Raw genomic sequence first — 21741 nt, 5'->3', positions numbered from 1 at the left:
ATCAGCTTCTGGACAAACTGGGGTGGACCCGACTGAACCTGCAGCGTGGTCACATCCGAGCTGTCAAAAGATGAGCCCTCTGTGTCACTTTCTCCCTCAGATTCAGTTTCAGAGGTTTCTGCTTCCTGCCAGACCCATGAAACAATCAGGTTTATATCAATTTGCTTTTTTAACATAATTTAAAGTTCTAACAGTTAATGTGTGCTGTGTGTGTTAATGTGGTTACCTCAGGGTCAGAAGGTGGTAGTCCGTTTTCGTGCAGACTGACTTGTGGCACAGGACGCAGTAGTTTTTTGCACAACCTCAGTACGAAGAGCGAAGAAAATAGGAGGCCCAAATCTGGGGCCAGGAGACGTACAACATTCCCAGGGCCAACTGAGGTGAATCTGAAAACAGATCAAAATTATCATAGGTTTGATCTCCACTGATGTCTCATACCAGAAAGGTATGACAGTCAAATTGTTGAGACCTTCTTGAGTTAGTAAACATGCAGTTTCCACCTGTCAGCATGACATTATTGGTACTGCTTTTCTATATAATAACTTTAACAAAAATTAACTAAACTAGAAGACTTTCTGAGAGATAGGAAAGTAATCCAAAACGATTAGAACTTGTGTAAAGTGTATTTTTGGATATATAAAACTACATAACCACCAATATGCTTCTTGAAAATATGAATGTCAAGTGTGCTTCCATACCTTACAATGCCCAGATGGTAGAGGACATCTTCCCAGTGGCCGCTAACTGTTTAAGAAAACATGGTCACATAAAGATGTAAACAAAGTTGTTTTTTTAGTTCCTGAATGTTTTAAATTTTTACACGACAAAGGGGATTTGTTACTGATCACAGTATATGTATTTTTTGTCCTTTTTCACTGTCAGTTTAACCTCTATTTCCTTGAAGTCCACTCACCAGACTAATGAATATATTTTGTTTTATGTTCTTTTTTTTTTCTTTTTTTTTTACAAAAACACTTAGTCTGAAGGGTCAAATGTTTGTTTACCATGTGGAGGGATGTAGGCGAAGGGGATCTGCATGAAGCACTGCAGGGACAGGAGGGTCAAACTAGTGTAGATGATCAGCCGCAAGAACTGACCCGTTTTACCTGAACAGATCATCAAATGAGAGAAACAAGGAAGAAACAAAATTGAAAGTGAATCAACAAATTTCAAAGTCATGTCTTTTAAATAATTTAGCAATTCATGTATCTTGACAGTGTACTCAGCTAGAGTTAATTTATAGTGAATTTGCGAACATTTTGCCAACTGCAAATGCTTAATCTTCAGCTGATTTTTCTCATATAAATATATAAATTGGAGCAGCTTCACTTATTCACTTCACTTGATTTTCGTCTCCCATTCTATTTAATTATAATATTTCTCCTGCCTAAATAACATAAGGGGCATCATAACTGTCATTAAACTTAATATCTGTGTGCTTATATAGAGACAACGCCACCACAGAGCAGAGTTTTTGGCTGACAGATACACATGCACACACACGCACTAATTGATGGACCCTGCATTTCTCTTCAAGACGTTTTTTCAGTACAATATTATTTTGCAGTATTGTAAATCGAACTGGTTCTGTCTCTTTGTGTGCACTTTTACAAATCAATTAGCTGGCTAAAGGGAGATATATGAGTGTGGATACCTAAGTGCTTTCTAGTTATGCAGGTGGAGTACTGTAGCTGAAACTTCCAACAAAAAAGCCCAACGTTTCTTGAAAATAGTCAGTCAAAGTCAGTCTGGTCCTCAAGAGAACTGCTCTACACACTCCACCATAAAAACAGCAGGCATTAGCAGCGAACATTCATCTGAATGCAAGTGTTTTGTTCCTCTTGTGGTCACAAGAGCGTTCTTACAAATTCCATTTCAGCATTTGCCGTGGCAGCATCACTGTTTCTTTAAACATGACTACAGCCCCGTTAACGCCTCTGAGAGGCTGTACTTAGGAAATAGATAGAAATATTGGTTTCATATATCATTTGGCCCACTAAAACTATTATTTTATGATTGGAAATTATGTTGAAGGTGGTAACACTTCCTGTTAGAACACTTTTTGAAACGATTTACACATTACTAAGTCTTTGCAAGCTAAGACATTATTTAAGCTTTAATGGCTCAACCTGATATAGTGATTTAAAACTAGCTGGTAGTTAAGCTTCAGTTATGATTTCCACTGACCTGAGCTGATGTGGAATTGTGACAAGGAAACTTTTTAATCTTCTCCCAACCTTTAGGGGACGGTGTATCGAAAACCCAAGTCTAAAGCATGATTTCTCCATTTTCTCCACCTATTCACATCTGTGTAGTTTGAAAATGTAGGATGTTAATGATTAGGTGAAAACCTGCCACAAAAAAACATTTGATGGGGGTTGTGTCTGATGATGTGATGCCACATTGGCCATGCAGACACAAGCGACTCTCGAGGATGTGTCAAAAATAAATTGAACATTGCTAAAATAGTAGGACAGACTTAACACACAAAGTAAGTAATGGATATACCAATAGCTGGTGAGCTACAACCTAAGCCAGAAGTGTTTAAGTCTCATAATATTTAAGCTTAACCTTTGATTTGGTAAAATAATAAATAATAACCCCCTTTGATAGACTGCACAAACCCAGTCAAGTGAACAAGTCAGTATGTCAGTATATCCACAAATGACATGTACACCAATGCATTTATTTATTACATTAATTGTAGGAATTTAATGGTGGGAAAATTGGTAGCTTTAAATGTAATTGTCTTCAAACAAATGCACCAGTTCATAATCTCAGTCTACAGTTTGATGTTTGTAATCAAAAGGTTGGAGATACAAAGGCATTAATAGCTGATGTGGCTCCACATTAGCTGAGTCTGCAAATGTGCTGTTGATGTTCAGGATTTTTACTAAAAGCTTCGTTTCACTTAAACCTCTCTGCTTCCCAATAAGGGAGACACACACACACTTTCTCCAGTATAGGGATGCACAAAAAAAACCATGAAACAAATGCACACAGGATGCACACACACACTTGACCACTTAGCCCAAGGAGAGCGAGATCATATTAGGGAGATGAAGATAACAAGGGGATCTGTGGAGCTTTCAAAGACAAGCTGAAAGCCAAACAGTTTTTAGATGGAAAGTGATAGACAGAAAAAAATGCCTGTCAAAATGCTGACATCACACCTTTTAATTCCTCACTGTAATTACCAGGCTATGTATAATTGATTTGACCGTTCCAACCACATCCCCTTTACAAAGTACTTATAGGGAGGGGTACAGATACTTTAATTCACCAGAATGCAGTAATCAATAAAGAGAAGGCATACACACGCACGCATGCAGCAACTACACACACACACAGACACTTACTCAATCTCTTGTATTTTACCTCCCTTTATCTCCCTTTATCTGTCTTTCTCCATGTCAAACTTTGACAGAACAATAACAAGTTTCTTTTCATGATTTAAGATTTTAAAGTTCAGCAGAGTTACCATATTAATATTAAGTTGAAATTGTTTTTTATGGACTCAGATTAGAGTCTTGCTTTAAAAACATGCAGATGCAGAACGGAGAATGTAGAACAAAATACACAGAACCTTGAATTTATATATAGAATATAGAATGTCACAGGAAATGTTTACTATAAATAATCTTAGATTTTTAATGAGATTATATCTTCTGCTCTGTAATACCTTTATAAGTGAGGTAATTGCCACCGGCCTCTGTTTAAATTAGGTCTGTAACAAATACTTAAAAGCTTAATATAAGACAATAATATTCAAATTCTAAGTTAATGTTGTGCAGCTTTTTCTCATTTTTTCTTCCTTTCTTTTCCTTCTGTTTAAACTTACTATTGCTACACAGTTGTAGATAAAGATTAGGTTTTGCTAGAATTAGAAAGCAGCGCTGCCTGTTTAGGATTGCTTGTGAGTTGTGTGATTCAGACATTTCCAATAACTCCAGAGTGCTGTTGAGTCCAAAATTCAAAATGTATTGACAAATGATAGATGTTATCGTTTTCAAAATTCACAATGTCTTTAGCCCACGAAATATTCTGCTTCAGTACATGTTAATATTTAGCCTTTAAAAACAATATTTTCAGCTGTATTAACGGGGCGCTCTAGCTGCAATTCAGTGGCACTTACTAAACATTACATTTGTTCGTTAAAGAAAGTTGGTTTAATAAAAAAGACTAAACTCATCTAATCTGACGAATCACTTTAATTAAACTGGAATTAGTTTTAGGATGATGTCGTGCAATCGTTGAAATCAATGATGACAGACATTTGAAGGTTTATTTAAAAACCTCAGTTGAAGCTGTGAATAAAAACATTTTTAAAAAGATATTCGGTACAGCCGTATTTTCAGTGAACATTGTCTGTGACATGGAAGAATGATGAAATTTTGATATGATTATCTTAAATTGCAGACACACTGAATCTTTGGAAAGAATATAAAGTAATTTCAGGTTTGCATCAATACTTTTACACAAGTAAAATCCTAAATATGATGTAATTTATCTCCCCTTCTCACCTTTCATGGTGACCAGGCTGGGGTTTGGCAGCAACGGCAAGGTGAGCAAAAACAGAAAATACACCACTGACAGGCCATTGTAGCGGAACGACGAAGCTGAGGTGCAGAGGAAAGAACACACACATTACATTCTGAATGTTTGTTAACTCATAAAAAGACATTCAAAAATGAAATTATAACAGTTCACCTAAACTACCACAGCTGTGTCTTAGCATAAAAATGTGGAATTGAGAAACCTGTCCCCAGTGGGAGATTTCAGACTTGTTTTAGTTCACATAATGAAATTAAAAGCTACAATATGTCAGTCCTCTGTAGTGACTCTTTTATTTTAATCTAAGACACCAGATCAAAGCTTAAATGTTGTCTAAAAAATATTGCATATATTCTAAGAGCCATAAATTGTTAATCACATTTTTCAATAACCATGTGCAGTTTTAATGTGCCTGAAATGTGTGGCACTTTGCTTGGTTTCCTACAGAACATCAAGAGCATCTCAGTAAATTAAACTTGATAAATAACTGTAATAATTTAATAATGATGCATAGTAATAAATCATTACTGAAAACAGTTTTCTTTATGAAACATGCCTGATTACTACAACAGCATTTTCATTGGGTCAACACAATCACATAAAATAATAATAATTATACTTTATCCAAGAAATATTTTTGGTGCAGACTAGGGTATGCGAGCACATCCCTAGTGAGAAGGAACATTTGTTAAATTTGCTAACCGTACGTCATATACACACATCTTATTTCCTGTAGTTTACACTATATTTGGTACATTTCAAGAACTTTGACATCTTAACTACAATTTAAAATTATGTGAGATTAAACAATTCTTGGCTGCACAACTTGTGTTTTGCAATAAAGAATCCAATGAGAACGGTGTGAGGTAACAGATAAAATGTCAGAAAAGTCGGTCAGGAATCCTTAAACTGTTTTTAGGTGAATACAAGAAGGGAAAATAAAGTGATCTGTTTATTAATTCATCACAACATATTTGGGGCAGCAATAACATATAACTTGTCTGAAGGTGTAAATAATATATTAAAAGACTTCTACAAAATTTCAAATTACTTTTTGTAAAGTAATTTAAAGCGTCTGCTTTGCAGCACATAGAGGCACACATGGATACATAAAGACCACACAGTGTCTAAAACAACAGTCAAAGTTACACAGTATACTTCACTTATGAAAGTAGCAAATACAAAAGTACTGCTCAGATAAATCTCCTGTGGTCAGCGTGGTCTATCTCCGGCAGCACACGCCGCCTCTTGCGAAACGCTGGCTCGATAGCAGCACTCAAGACTCAACTCATATATCATAGATATGAATGCACCTAATAGAAAGCCATATTAATCCCTGAAACTGAATCAATGCTGTGCATTTCCACGGTGCTGCTGTTCAGCAAAAGGCCAGCTGTCTACAACAGTAAGCACACATGCACCAGCTTTACTACAACTCCAACTCATTGATGCACCACCTTCACTGTAACTCGTTCCAACCAAAGGGAGGAATTGTAATAAATATATTAAAATGAATACAATGCTAATATACAGAAATAACAGCCTCTGCACAAAGCAGTTTGTGGGAATGAATTCAAGATTATTTGATGTAGTAGAAATATTCAGCCTCTCTAATGAAGACCTAAAGATGAGTCTTCTTTTGATCTTCAGACCTAAAACTGCTGCAGAAATACCATATGAATATCCAAACATAATATGTTTCCTCTCTAACTGATCTCTGGATAGGAACACACTTTAAATGCAATTTTTATCAGCAAAATGCATATGAATATAAATAAAACAACAGATATCAACTCACCAGCCAGCAGGAGCAGTGGTAGTAATAAGTTATAGAGCATCCCAACCACGAGGTCCCCCGCCATGTCTCCTTCTTTGTGTCAGAGACACCCACACTGCTCCTTTAGATACTGTGGGACAGTATACAAATTGTTAAATGTCTTAGCAGTGTGGAGGGAAACTCCAATCTGCTCACACATCTCTCAGAAGAACATTTACGCAGCCTCGGTCAAAGCATCCTCCAATATAGCATTGAAAATACAGAAAATATAGTTTGAGTCCAACACACTCAGACTATAAAAAGACAGAGGTTATGGCAGTCCGGTCACAAGCAGCACTGAAAGAGTGGAGAAGCTTGATTTTAAATTGTATGCCGATAACACCCTCTGCTCTCCGCCTGTGTCTTTGTCACACCCTCCTTTCCCTCCCTCACCTCTCTCTCTCTTTCTCTGTCTCTCTCCCAGACTTAATGGGTTGTAACCCAGCATCTCTGTTACTATGCTCATATTGAGGCTAATCTCACTCAGGAGAATATCTGCTATCATTGCATGACTGCAAACTTGCTCCCGCTAATACATAAAACCAGACCAACAAACAGCAGAGAGAAACAATGACTTGTGACACACAGTGTTATGATGGCTTTGATTTGAATTGTGCTGTAAAGTCCTTTTTTTGCTCAGTTTGTGCATACAGGCATCTTTGCATTTATTCACTTTTTTTTAAATTACAGTCTTATTCCATTATTTCTGAAACCCAGACAAATACTTATACAGCACTGTGTTTGTTTCCGCACAGCCGCGTCAGGCTGGCTCATCATATTTGCGCTGTGGGGTGAAGGGAAGTGTATCTAATATTCATGGCTGCGAGGCCATTAAGAGCTAGTGTGACTACAGAGGAATGATCAATGCGAGGAATGAGATGAGCAAAAACATTAACTTTACTCCAAAATGTAAGAGAAAGCATTGCACCATCCTCCAGCAAAAATCTAATATGATGCTTTTGTGTGTCAGATAACATTTTCTCTTCTCAGCATGAACTGACAACATTAACCTGCTAAAGTGGCAGCTGTGACTGCACAATTGTTAGAGGAGTGAGTTGTGCAAATTGGTTAATTATTGTTATATTACCAGTGATAGACGCTAAAAGAGTTTGCAAATTTAATTAATCACCAGACAGGGATTTTATGCATTGGATGCTGTAAAGTCTATTGAGCATTAAGGTTGGGAGCTGATGAATACTCGTACATACTTGTAAAGTATTTAGTGTTACTGTAATTTCATACTGTAAAATACATTGATACAGGGTCAGTATGGCACTGTACAAGTATACTGAAAACACTTACTGCTCCAGAAACCCAAATCACATAAAATGACATGAGATAAGTATTAGTGTCTTGAATGGTAAAATCACTCAGTAGTGCCCTTAAATATCCACATTTTCTCCCATTTTTTTTAGGTGTTTTGTATTCTCCCCAGCTTTAATCAAAAGCATTTCCTAACACTGGGTGTTTTTAAAACATGAAAATGGAGCTTATTCTTGTTTGAATTCAGAGTCATTCAAAGATTTGGTAAAGTGCTGATATTGTGCTGCTTTTCTTAAGTTCTATGTGATAATAATGCTGGCCTTACACCAATCGACATTTAAAGCGATTTTACTTTCCCAGACAAATTTCCAGTGTCAAAATAAAATAAAGGCAGTTTTGCCTCAGTTGGTGTGCACTCCTGTGATCTCGACCATTTGGTGTAAAATAAGTTTTGTCTTGGCTGATATAAACACTGAAGTTCAATGATGTGAACATGGTCAAAAATCAATTGCTGCGTTCTCTCCAGCACCAAATACGAAGCAGCAAACTGAGTAGACAGTAAACATGGAGGGGATTCAAGGAAATGTGAGAACAGATTGACTTTAGAGAGTGTCAGACTTTAGCCATTTAAAGTCTTTTCAAGGTCCTCAGGTTGTCATAAATTGAATATCTTGTAATTTTGGAGTATTTGTTGAAAGAAAAAGGCTTTTGATGACATCCTCCTATGTTTGAGGAAATAGTGATGGGCATTTTTCACTATTTCAAATAATATATAAATAATAATTTGTTAGAGACCCACTTGTGACTGCTGTCTTAAATGACAAACTGTAGTATATTTTGGACATAGTGGTGTTGAAGCCAGTTTGTGTTTCCACTGCTGAAAATAACGAGGTACACCAGACAACAGGAGCCTCAATTTTCTTTCTCAGTTTTACTAAATTCTCAGAATACCATAACATCTAATTTATTAATCTCCATTTAATCATTTTAACACTACAAACAAGCCAAACAGTCCTCACCTAGTTAACAAGCCCAAACTAAACGAATAAATTCCTTGTGTGTATTTGTCTGTAGATTATCACAGATGATGCTCCTCTATGGACAGATAAATCCTCTGACCCAATGAGAGGAAAGAACACACACTCAATTACTCCTCAGCAGTAGATCTTAAATTGATTATGATGAGAATGAGTGCTGAGTAGGCAGTTAACATTTCATGACAGTGCAATTTAGAAGAGCTGTGATCGGACATGCTGGAAAAGGGTCTTGGGTGGTGATGTAGGGGGACAAAGTGTCCGTGTGTGCTTGTGTGATCATGTCACTATTTATGAGACTCAGAGGATAGAAAATTGAGGAAAACTGTTGGGGGAGCCCTCACTTGTCTCAGGATTTTGTCAAAAGTTATAGTGAAGAATTAAGTGAAGTTCACAATGAGTCAAAGCTTGATTCATTTGTTTGTGCTCAGCTTGTGCTTGTGTTCAAGATGAAGTGTATATGTATGTTTGCCCCAGCATGTAATCAATTTTGTTGAATCAAAAAAAAAAATTATAATATTTTACAAATTCTTAGTGCCCTGGTTATGACAAGTGCTGACTGACTCAATATGGATATGATACAGAGAACAGTCTTGCATCAGTTTCTCTTATATTTGCTTATTGTCCAACCTGTATTAGCTATTGAACTTCTCCCTGCAACCATTTACAACAGACAGTGTGGCCAAACTGTTAGTGATACACACTCACAGTATGCAAATTTTACTGTGTGCTATGAGTATGCATATTCACTGGGTAAAAAGTTTGTGAATGCAAAGGGAGCAGAAGCTGTTATTTGGAGGTTTAAATTCAAATGCATGTTTTGTCTGAACACATCAATGATAAAGGGTGAGTTTAGCACGACAAAAGGTAATAGGAAGCAACAAAACCCCACAAAGGACTACTGCAATTAGCATTTTTACACACTATGCCTAGTCTGTGTGGATTGGGTAAATGCTTGATCCTGATTGGCTGCATGGTGTCCATTAATTCCTAATAATCGACACCTACTAAGTAGTTCCATTCAAAAGGTCTGCTCACCCTTATTGCACTGCCTACACAGTATCACTATCACTTGTTTATGAAAATGTCATTGTTTTGGGGACAATGTCATGGTTGGATAGCCACATAGTCTTGTTTTTAAACATATTAGCAAATTACTTTTACTGTTTGTTATCCATACGCAATGTTATTGACTTTGAATCTTGCCAATATAACATTATCTTTTTGGCTCATAACTGAGCAAAATAGCGCTATAAGATAAGAATGAATGAAAAACTTGTCTATTTGTGTGTCATGTCACTCCATCTATTCATAAGTACTTAACATAGTTGACATAGAGAGAAATTTAAAGATCACATATCATGAAAACAAAGGCATGGCGGTAATGTTTTGTTGTTTGTTTTTTATGTTTGTCTAACAGATGGGAGGCTACTCCTTGGAGACTTACACTGATTTGGCCTCGAGCTCTAGACAGCAGCAGGTCAGCACAAATACACACTACCAAAGCCCACCGCAAAGCCCAGAGGACAGCTGAAGGATTCAAACACAGAGCCACGGCTTTTAGTCTGCTCACAGATGCATTTAACTTTTAGTGTTTCTGAGACAAATCATGTGGCCGACTGTCCTGCTTTTTTGCCCCTATTATGTATCTGAGTGGAGTTTGAAAGTTTTGGTACAGGATACATTGTGTTTTCGTAAATCATATAAAGACAAGGAAGTAGATCACATACTTGTATTAGAGGAAGTGTAATGCATTATGGTTTACAGAAAATGTTTGCCCAAACAAACAGCAAGGCATCTTGATGTTTTTATTAAGTATAATGTGCGCGTATAATCACCATAACAACACAACAGGAATGAAAGTTTGTGAATCGTACATTCTGAATTAACTGATTACATAATAGTTTAATTGTCTATTTTGAATTTAAGAAAATCCAGATTTTCTTAAAACATTTAAGACTATTTAGACTAGAAATTTAGCAGGCAGTCAGTTGAACTTTGCAATGTTGTTAGAAAATACTTTTATTTGATTTTATTAATTTATTTATTTAGATATGTACATACCAGAGCCCTTATTTTTATTCTAGCGCACTAGTACATGCAAATGTGTGACAAATTGGCAGCTGTTTGGGTTGAGATGACAGCAAAGAAATTAATCCAAACCTGCTGCTCAGAATCAGAGGATTGCTGCCACCTAGCGTTAAATAGACCTAACAGCAACAGAGCTGGTGGCCTGCCTCTTTGACCATTATAAAACTTGATTAATTCATTTGAAGAACAATGATTTCATTTTACATTACAGCTTTTCAAAGTGCAGCCCACAGCGTGTGCCAAAAAAGTAAATGTTGCTATTTTACCAGTGTTATATTTTGCAAACCACTTAATTTAATTTACCAACTCGCATAGGACCTGTGTGTGACCATTATTCTATATCCTATATTTAATTTTAAAGCCAATATCTGCCTATTCCAGTGATGTGCCGATATTATAATGCATCCCTACTTTTTTTCTGTTATAGTATAAAATATGCTTAAAAAAATAACACTGACAGATATGACTAAAACTGGAATTCAATTTTTCAGCTGCCAGGTCCATTTATATCACTAATATTTGCAAACAGCAAAACAGACTTGGTCACTTGAGAGAGAGGAAGCTAATTTGTCATCAGTACATCTAAATCGATTCTCCATTGAGTGAAACGATAGTCATGTAGCGAAGTCATGTAACGATATTAATATAACAGTATATTAGTGTGAGATTATGTGTATTAATGTTGGAGGGTGACAGGACGTGCAGCTGTTTATGACTCCCACCCTTGAAATCGTGCGCGTTGGTTTTCTTTGAAGAGGGCGCCGTTTTCTCCGCAGAGCCGCGCCGCTGACGCTGCTCCGCGGCCGGGCCACGTGACGAGGCAAAGCGGCCTCTCCTCTCCTCCTCTCTCGGTCCTTCCTTCCCAGGGTTCAATGAGCGCTGCGTGGCCCCACCCCGTCTCTCTTCAGCGCTGTCTATCTCCTCAATGTAGGCTACCATTCTCGGAGAGAGAGAAAGGGAGAAAATAATAACCTCCAAGAATTGGTTATTCCTGTCTTTCACCTTCCACGACCAGCGGCCAGGAGAGGAGCGGCCTTCGCGGTGGGAATGTGCTGCTACAACTACCCCGCGTCCTATTTTTTTGTGAATGTAAATGCACATGTAGTCTCAGGCTTGTAGCCTATTTACCCACCTCGGATTCAAGAGGAATATACATATATATATATATATATGTGTGTGTGTGTTTGTAAGAGAGTGTGTATGTGTGTACACATATATAGGCCTTATGTAGGCTATAAAAACTGAGCCTGACAGCGGGGGTTGCTTCTTCACCTGCAAGAAACGTGGATACATTTCGAGGGATTTTCGCATCTTGGTCACGTTTTCTTTTTCTTTTCTTTTTTAGTTTTTTTTTTAATGATTTTTTTCTTGAAGGGATTCTTCAAAACCGAAACGGGAATTTAAAAGAAGTCTATCGGTGCGCAGTTTTGGAGGCTCGGTGGTGATGCGAGGGGCTGATAACACATTTCAGCAACAAAAGCGAGGGGCAGGGAGAGAGAGAAGGCCCTTTGGAGGAGAAAACACGGCAAGGAACAGCCATCACAAATAAGGAGGACAAATCAGGGGTATTTGATCGTTTCGGAGTTGGAGGTGGTGGGGGATCCAGCCGAAAAGACAACCGCAGTGAGTTTGGAGCGGTTTTGGCTTGATTTGATGCAGCAAATGAAAAGGAGCCGGATGACGACGGAAGCAATGAGAAGATCACACATGTAGCTCGTTTGGGTGTAAATATTATTTTCCTTCCTCCTCTCCTGCTGGGGCCCCCGACGAAGACAGCCGTCGGGGAGACAGAGAAATAGATAGAGGGTATAAGTGTTCACATATGGAAATGTTTATCATGAAAGGAGACGTGGAAACGAGCCGCGCCACAGCACGGGCGAGGTTTTCGGACACGCCGACTTCGGCTCCTTGTCACGGGCAGCAGTGAGACGCAAGACCCGGGCTTTTGGAGATGCAAATTAGGCTGTTCCTTCTGCCTCCGTTTGAGGTGAAACCCCGGTTTTTTGGTGTCTTAACAGACGTTGTGGATTACAGTTGCTAATGTTACACAGTTGACGGGGGGAGAGAGTGGGAAAACAAAACAAAAACTATACTGCATGTTAAAGGAGGAAAAAGCCCGAGCAGGATTCAGCAAACTGAGAAGGCGGCCTCGGTGTCGTCAGCAACAGTATCCTGCCCTTTCTCTGACAGCAAAATACGCGTTATGGACACATAATTTCTACAGTGCTGCACCACGGACAGTTTTTGGAGCCGGCCGGGGACGTTAAACTGTGCAAATGTGGGAGACATTGCTGCCAAATCCGCATGTCAAACAAGGGATCTAGACTAGTTTAGTTTATTTATTTATTTTCTTTCTACATACCCCCTCCCTCCCCCCTCCACCTCCCCCTCCCCCCCCTCCCCCTCCTCCTCCTCCTCCCCTGGATCCCCTTTTTTCTTTTTTCTTGCGGGAAGATGGGTTGTTTGGGCAACAGTAAGACCGAAGACCAGAGAAATGAGGAGAAGGCACAAAGAGAAGCAAACAAAAAGATAGAGAAGCAGCTCCAAAAAGACAAGCAGATATACAGAGCAACACACAGACTACTACTTTTAGGTGAGTTTGATGGGCTTTTTGTTGTTGTTGTTGTTGTTGTTGCTGCTGCTGTTGTCTGTGCTGCTTTACAGGCAAGTCCTAAGTCTGCAAAGTTGAGGCCCTGCTTCCTCCCTGCATAACCTTCTGGGATGTTGTTTTGAGAAACATTGTCAACAGTGTGACTTTGCCATTGCATAAGGCTAAAAATGCAGCACTGTGCTGGGTTTTCAGCATGTTGCTGTCAAATTGACAGCCTGCCACTAGCAGCACCAAAACATGCTGTAGCTGAGTCAATAGGTTGGTTTGAGAGAATTCTGTCATGAAGGGGTAAATATATATGGTGGGTGAACTGCTGTCTGGTCACCCTAGAAGAAACAATCTCTCACATCAATAAAAAAAAACATTGTTTATTGTCATTAATAGTTAATCTATGCATGGTTTTGAAACACAATGAATCCCCTTTTCAGTTTTATTGCTTTGGGACTACTTAGCATGCTATGCAGTATTCATTTTAGTCCTAGTTATGCACGTAGGCCAGAAAAGTTTACATAACATGCCAATTTGTGGATGTGTAGTTGAAACAGTGCGACTGTAAGAGAGAACACGCTGAGAACTTCCAAATGTAGAAATGAACATGTGTAAGTGTCAACATGTGGTTGTGTGTGTCAGACAGTGAACTGGAGGTGGGCTGGGTCTCTATATTACATAAGAGACAAACAAAAGTGTCTAACTTTCCCTGCCGGGCTCTCCTCGTATGTCCATTCTTACCACTCCTAAGAAGTCATGGTGTTCTTTGTTAAAATCATAATATCTGATTACAGAGATGCCAGTGAGGGTGTGTATTGTACGACACGCCTGTATTTATGTTGGGGAGGAAGTTGTGGTGACTTTAGGAAAGCAGAAGGACAAGACCCACATGAAAACCAAAACAAAGATGTCTGCCGAAAAAGTTAGTCCCTTTCAGTTGTTTAATCTACGAGTTGGACTTCATCGCAGACCTGTATACCTTCAAGGCTGGTATTTGTGACTTTTCAAATGTAGGATGATATGTTTAAACAAAGCCAAATGAAGCACAGAAGTGTCGCTCAGTTCAAACCTGGTGCGGCTGAAAAACTGCATGCTAGGCCTTGTGCTTGGTATGTATCCATGCTGAGGAAAGATATATCTGTTGTAGTACAATCCATGTTCCCACCATAAAGAATGTAGCAGTGAAAGTGGCAATCAGCATCCAAAAATGTGGTCAACTACTCAACATTAGTGCTGTCAGTCTTGATGTTAATTGTATGTGACATAGAAATGTTGGCCATATATTTGCAGAGCAAAACTTTAAATGTTTTTGTCCACCAGGCTGAAGTCATTGATTATTGGATTACGTTGCTCAAAACTACACTGGTTATTGAATTAAATAGATCACCTAATTACAGTGTTAATGGGCTTGTTTCACTTTGAAAACTGACTAAGGAATGATGATACAAAATGAATGTTGTATTTAGGGGTAGCAGTTATTTTAAGCGCTGTGTTGACAAAGTAACACTTTAACAGACAATACTCTCTTTACTAGGGGAATGATGACCCTCAGCTAGTCTTCATTCATGAATGCATGTTTAAATCCGTTAATTTATCTTTGTATATGTCACCAAATCTGACCAAAGATTGATTTATACTTTTTCTAATCTTCACAATTTATTGAGGTGAACTTGCGGGTGAAACTATTACAGGTATTTGAATTAACAGTGCAATTCTAAATGTTTAGTATCACCTCAGTATTTGGAAATCAAAGGGTCAGTCCTGTGTGCACAAAACTCTTCAGATGTTTGTAATATGGTAATGCACTACCACAGCTATCTGTTTTTTTTAAACTGCATTTAATTGACTAACTGTGTTGCATCCTGCCCCAGAGGTCATTCACACTTAAGTTAATCAGCATTCCTGACTTTTATAAAACACATTGCAGTTTCCATCTGTGTCTGCTTTACAGTGGTACTTGATGCTCCATGTATGTACATGTCGCATATTAAGAATAGATTCATTTACCACTGGAAATTTGACATCAGGGTTTTAGATCCTTCAGAGCAGAGGAGAGCAGATCTACCAGCCGCAATGCTAGCTGTTAACAAAATAATACATGACCTCTCTGACTTCTTTCATTATTTCATAATCTGAGGAAACTACTGCATTGTGAATACCATCATCCCAGACTTACTCTATTTCAGACCGCTACCTGGTCTTCCTGTATCTCATCAGTTGAGAATTGAACAATTTTTACCTTTTTGGTATCGTGTGTTGCAAAACTCACACAGCTTTGAGTTCATTAAGGTCTTTTCATAATGTTAGCATATTTTTTAATTGATGTTATTGGAGCTGTGGCTTAGTTTTTAAAACAACATTGGTGTGGATTTAAACTTTCAGCATACACACAGACTGCAGGTTTATTAACTGTTGGACATACCCCTGATGTCCAGGATCCCCTTGTAGCATTTCAGTATTTTACTTTTAAGCCAGCCAAACCTCTCAAATGCACCAGTTTTTAAATGCTGTCCTTACAAACATCTGTATGAGAGTTTAGCCGAAATAACAATATCTGGAAATGTTTTTTTAAAGAATAATAAAAGACCACGAATCTGACCCAAGCCGTGAGGGCCAGTTTGCTATTTTTAGCTGTTTTTAATGCTTTCAAAAAATGGACACAGTTCTGCTTCAGTTTCAATGCAATACTCGGATCAAGTTTTTTCAATCATGCAACTCAGAATGGTTTCTCATACACAAGAAGGGCATCATTGTACTTTACTCTTTCATGCAGGTGTTTTGCAAGATGCTGGGCGGTTCTCGTTTCACCGGGCAGTGTGGTGTGGGAAAAGACAGAGAGATGGGAGAGAAAAAGGAGAGCTGACATTGTGACATGAGGCCATCAGTCAGATTTGAAAGCATGATGTTATGAGTTAATTGTATGCGCTGTAGTTTGCTGAGCCACCAAAATGCCCAAGTCCCAGACTCTTCTGTGGCTTGTCTGATAATGTTTCTGACGACCACAAATACATCTCATGGGTGGGAAACTCTGGTTATAACGTCCTTATACAAAACAGTTGCAAACTGCCAGTCAGACCATTATAAATTAGCTGAGTGCTATTCAGCCTTCACCACACAGCACAGATGTCGTCACAGTTGTCTGTTTTTCTCCATCAGAGAGATCCAGCGTAGCCAAGAATAACATCTCCCCTCTTACATGTTGCACCTACATCTTCATTTCAAATCTTAATATTGGGACTATTCTCTGCTGTAATCACCTGTGTTCACAAAACTGTCAGTTATCGCTATTCCAAATGTCACCAAAAAACCACCAGGGCCTCGAGATCACCTATGTGGGACACAAATCGCAACATCCAAACATCATTCTTAGTCACATGTTGAAACAGAAATGTATATCTTCTGTGTGATTTGGCTAAACAGGACCAACGTTGTCTTGAAATGAGACACATGGTGGTAATAATTTACATACACTGCACTGTAAGTAAGAGAAATGTATTTTAATTACTTTTATCGTTGGTTTTTTTAACAGGGATGCTGTACATTAATTCACAGCTGTATATGCATCAGAGTTAGCAAAAAGGCCATTTTAATCTATAGGCCACGGGCAGATCTTGCATAGCTTAAAAAAAGAATGGAAGATTGAAATTAAATCAGGTATTGAAATGCTTTACAACCATGCAGATCAATAACATGTTGCACAAACAAATTTTTAAGCCTCAAATACTACTTTATGTTTGCAAAGAGTTAAATGTATTTGTATCTGGGGAAAGTTATGAGTCATTGTTAATCTTCACGTCAGTTGTAAAGGCAAAGAGGAGCAGATCACTGAATGAGAAAATGGTTAAGGTCTGAGGCAGGAAAAGCATCAGGCCGTGTGAAAGAGCAGCAACTTGTTGCTTGCCCTTCACGCAGTAAAACACATTGCAGGCGCAGCATTACAGAGCAGGAGATGTGAGTTTCATTCTTACAGCAGATAGACACAGGCCATCCACAGACCTGCTGCATATTGCTAACTTGCTAGCAACCCTAAACTGGTCCTTAATGCCTTTTAGCATCTTTAGTTTAATAACTTTAGCAATTTACTGTTTTGTTCACAGCCAAATACCACAGACAAGACCAGTGATCACATTGTACATACATACATACATACATACATGTGATGGATTTTTCTTTTCTTTTTTTTTTTTTTTTAAAAAAGTTAAATTTAGTCTTAGTCTAGTTAAAATTTGGTTTAACAGCATAACACCTGCTTTTGAAGCAAAATATTTAAACATGCTTTTTACAGAAATGTCTAAAGGCAGTCATCATCATGTCTAAAAATGTAATCTTGTGATTTTGATCACAGTATCTAGTGGAATAATAAAGTTTTATTTTTTCAGCCATGACCATGCTGCACTGTCCTTGCCTCACCTCCTAGATTTCCCAAATAACATCACTGTCATGTATGAAATATGCTGTCTGTTCAATAAAAGTTTCCAGTAGGGCATAGTAAGTCACAATCAAAACAGCTTATTAACTTCTAAAAACCTTTTAGTCAAGTACAATGCTTTACGCATACTATAAAGTGGCATTTCAGACAACTCTCTGTGTGTGTGTGTGTGTGTGTGTGTGTGTGTGGTCTTGTGTCACATGTCCACAGATCTCTAATATTTCCTTCTCTTTCTCTCTCTCAGGAGCTGGAGAGTCAGGAAAGAGCACCATAGTGAAACAGATGAGGATCCTGCATGTCAACGGCTTTAATGCAGAGTGAGTATGATATGAGTTAAGGCCTATTACCTACTAGCTGAACACGAGCGTGTATCCACAGCATGCAATGGATAGTAATATACAGATGGCTACTTTTGGAGAAGCCTTTAAAGTGAGACAGTCCAGTGAAACCACTATCACGATGTGCTCTGTTTTTGAAGTGAGGGTTTTATAGGAATCTGAAATTAGATGCAGTCTTTAGTTTTATACATATGCTTTTTTGATCAGACAGTATTAGTCAGCCAAAGCATTTTGATATTACTCTGCACTTAAGTGTTCTACCACCACTGGAAGACCTATGTGTTGTCTCATTACCAATGCTTTTATTTCCTAAAGACAGTGTAGTAGTATAGTCAGACAGCAGTACAGATATAGAAGTTTGACAGCTAAGAGGTAAACTCAAGCCTGGAGCATTATGAAGTTATGTACTAATGTGATGTGTCAATATTGGCAGGTAGAGATAATAGATACTTGATTGTTTTAACTGAAAATGACTTTTGAGCTAATCCCTCTGCTGTTATTGGGCTAGCAGCTCCATGTATCGGGAATATAGATGCCTGTTTGCTCAAGAAGTCAACAGCGTTTAACTTGAGAAAGGAGAATATTTAATGCTGAGTTAATGGCTATGAGTTCAAATTTAGTACAGTGTTATCTCCATGGTGTCAGGAACTGTATCTTCCAATAAACTTTGAAAGGCATGCAAAGCCTTATGGGAACTGCAGTCATTGAATGCTAAATAAGATTGTTATATCTTAGTTTGAATGACAAGAGCTTAGAATAGAGCAGAATGCCATGTCTGTACATTTCAGAAGAATCATTGTAACAAACCTTCTCTGCAAAAACACGGTGTGTCGCTGAGGCCAGCCTGAGAGTGTTTCTATAGACAATCCAGCGACTGCTTCATGTTTCTGGTGCTGCCCTTACCACGTTGGCAAGTCGCAGTGACTACTACCTGCTGACAGTGACAGATAGTGACTGTGTTAGCTGGTGACTTTCAACTAAATGTTTGTGGTTGCTCATACTAAGTCATGTAAATGGCCAGCTTAGATAATAAACACAAATGAATCCTTAAATTTGATTAAAGTAATATTCAACCTAACTTTTGCTAATTTAGACAGAAACTCCTGCACACTAACTTGCAGAAATCATTATTTTAATGCAACATTTTGGTACTAGACCTTCAACAGTTGCTGTTAATCTGATAAAGATCTAGTACTGAAGTGTTGCACTGAAACAATGATTTCTGCAAGTTAGACAGTGTGCATCTTTTCTAAGTTGTGCTCCACTCATGCCTCTCCTACATACCTGTTTGGAAAAAGATATGCAAAGTTTTCTTCTAATCTTTTAGTAATTTAGCTTTTAGAGGGACACCTACATATTCTATTCATATCTTTAACAGCTGCTGTCACTACGAGTGAACATGGCGCATTTGGCTGAGAGTAACCAGTCAACACTCACTCATTCAATCGAAACCATTGTATGTGTTCTGTTTGTGATGTTTACTGATTGATGTTTACTTTATAATCATTAGGTTGCTCTAGTCAGAATGCCTAATGTTATATTTCACTGTAACACCAAAAAAAGTAGTTAATTTATCTTGTTGGACAACTGCAGCCCCTAGACAGTGTCTTCGCCAACCACTGTTAGCTAGCTGAGCAGTTTTTTTCCCCCGAAGCTAAAATTTACATTCACTATATGAGCAGCTGAGAACTGCATCGGTTCTTCCAGAACTCCTGGACATGTTGCAATGGTAACCTTACAGAAATAATTTTTTTCCTCAGCAGTACTTGAGCCGCAAAGTTGATTAATGATCAGTCGATCTAATCAGAGCTGATTGGATCAGATTGCTGGACTTGGGGAGCAGCTGCTGCACAGAAAGTGAATGCAAACTGTTAGAACTAGTGTAATTTTTTTTCTTGTGTCATTAGAGGACATTCAGCGTCTGTCCTTCATTGTCCAAAGTAAACATTCTCCTGCTTTTGTGGATGTAAATTTATTGATTTGTCCATTTTTCATTTAAATTAAGTCTGAAGGAGCACAAGTCTCAAGTATTTCTTACTAAAGAATACAATTCTGCTCCCCTTTTTGTCTTGCTTTTTGTTTCCTGGATCACAGCCCTGGCTTGTGCTTGTTTCAATAAGCCAAAGTGTGTGTGTGTGTGTGTGTGTGTGTGTGTGTGTGTGTGTGTGTGTGTGTGTGTGTGTGTGTGTGTGTGTGTGTCAGTGACATGATGTGTATTATTCTGGTGGTTGTGATGGAGATGGAAGCATCTTTGCAAGGTTAGCCCAGAAAATCAGCACCTTAGGCAGAGAAGCGTATGACCCAGCTCGTGATTCCTCAACACTGAGCTGTGTGTGTGTGTGTGTCTGTGTGTGTGTGTGTGTGTGTGTGTTTTTGACTCAATCTGTGTGTGTGTGTGTGTGTGTGTGTGTGTGTGTGTGTGTTTGTGTGTTTGTGTGTGTGTTTGACTCAATCTGTGTGTGTGTGTGTGTGTTTGTGTTTGTGTGTAGACAGGTGGTTGGTTGTCTTCAATAACAAGCCGCACAAACACATACAGCATCACTTACAGGAAGATATGGGACATTGTTTGGATTGTCGGGTTGATTTTTTTTTTCTTAATAAGCCATGTATGGCTTCTGCCCCATGTGCATTTGTCTGACTGTTTTACCTTGAATGTGCGGTCAGATGTTGTCTTGTAAGTGTGTAACAATGAATCACCTATGTCTTTGAAGATCTGCTAAAACCAAAACTTGCAGGCTGGTTGCTGGTGGGTCTCCACATGACAAGCATAGTAATATGTTTTAATAAGCCCGGATCCTGAGGCAGGACATAAATTTACTGATGTGAGACTGAAAGAGTTCAATAACGCCTGTGATAAAAGATTTCGGGTGAATGGATTGAGTGTTGTGGTAACCTAAAGGTCAGAGTAATTGGCTTGTGACCGGAAGACTGCTGGTTCCAATTGCTGGCCTGATATGAAAAAAAATGAATGAATGAATGACTGACTCAGCTCTCTCTATTCTTCTCGACTATGACTGAGCTGCCCTTGAACAAGGCATGTAACTGCCAGCCTCATTGCTGGAGCTGTCAAGTGGTCAAGAGCTGAGGACTGTGACATTTTTTGTTTTTGCTGAAAAAGCTCCGATAAACCGAAACAGCAATGAGGCTGAATCGAAACAGTTAAGTTGCGTGCTGTTCAGTAAAACCAAAACATTTGGCTCAAAGACACTTAACACCCCACAGAGCTGAGGGGAGGTGCATAGCCTGGTGATAACTGTCTGTGGGTTGGTCGCAAGCAGGTACCAATTCATAAGTATTTATGTAAAAATATTGATAATAGATGTTTTACATAACAAGCGGATATTTGTTTTTGCCAACATCTGTTTGGAGGTTCCACATTCTGAATTTTTCTCATTTTTATATTGTAAATTTATTTGCCCTTTCCTCTTGTTCAGTGATAGGCATTATCTTGACACTGTATAGACGAAATGATGAATTACTTAAAGGTTCAGTTTTCAGGATTTAGAGGGATATTTTGGCAGAAATGGAATATAATATTATAAATGTATTTTCTTTTGTGTGTAATCACCTGAAAATAATAATCGTTGGGCTTCCTTATCCTTACCTTAGAATGAGCC

The 21741-nt window shown here is 38.4% G+C and overlaps 1 protein-coding gene across 1 annotated transcript in view; it reads left to right on the top strand.

The window, feature by feature from the left end:
- The first annotated feature begins 11636 nt into the window (after positions 1-11636).
- The window catches only part of gnas (GNAS complex locus), a 32310-nt gene continuing 22205 nt past the window's right edge, over positions 11637-21741 (top strand). The window contains exons 1-2 of the mRNA XM_042491384.1: positions 11637-13351; positions 18031-18103. Of these exons, the coding sequence (XP_042347318.1) occupies positions 13213-13351; positions 18031-18103 (212 nt within the window). The 5' untranslated portion in view covers positions 11637-13212. The remainder of the gene's footprint in view (positions 13352-18030; positions 18104-21741) is intronic.

The sequence above is a fragment of the Plectropomus leopardus genome, chromosome 8, assembly GCF_008729295.1.
Source record: "Plectropomus leopardus isolate mb chromosome 8, YSFRI_Pleo_2.0, whole genome shotgun sequence".
In the NCBI taxonomy this organism is placed as follows: Eukaryota; Metazoa; Chordata; class Actinopteri; order Perciformes; family Serranidae; genus Plectropomus; species Plectropomus leopardus.
Note: the sequence above shows the minus strand (reverse complement) of the source record. Positions and strands in the feature narration are given on the sequence as shown.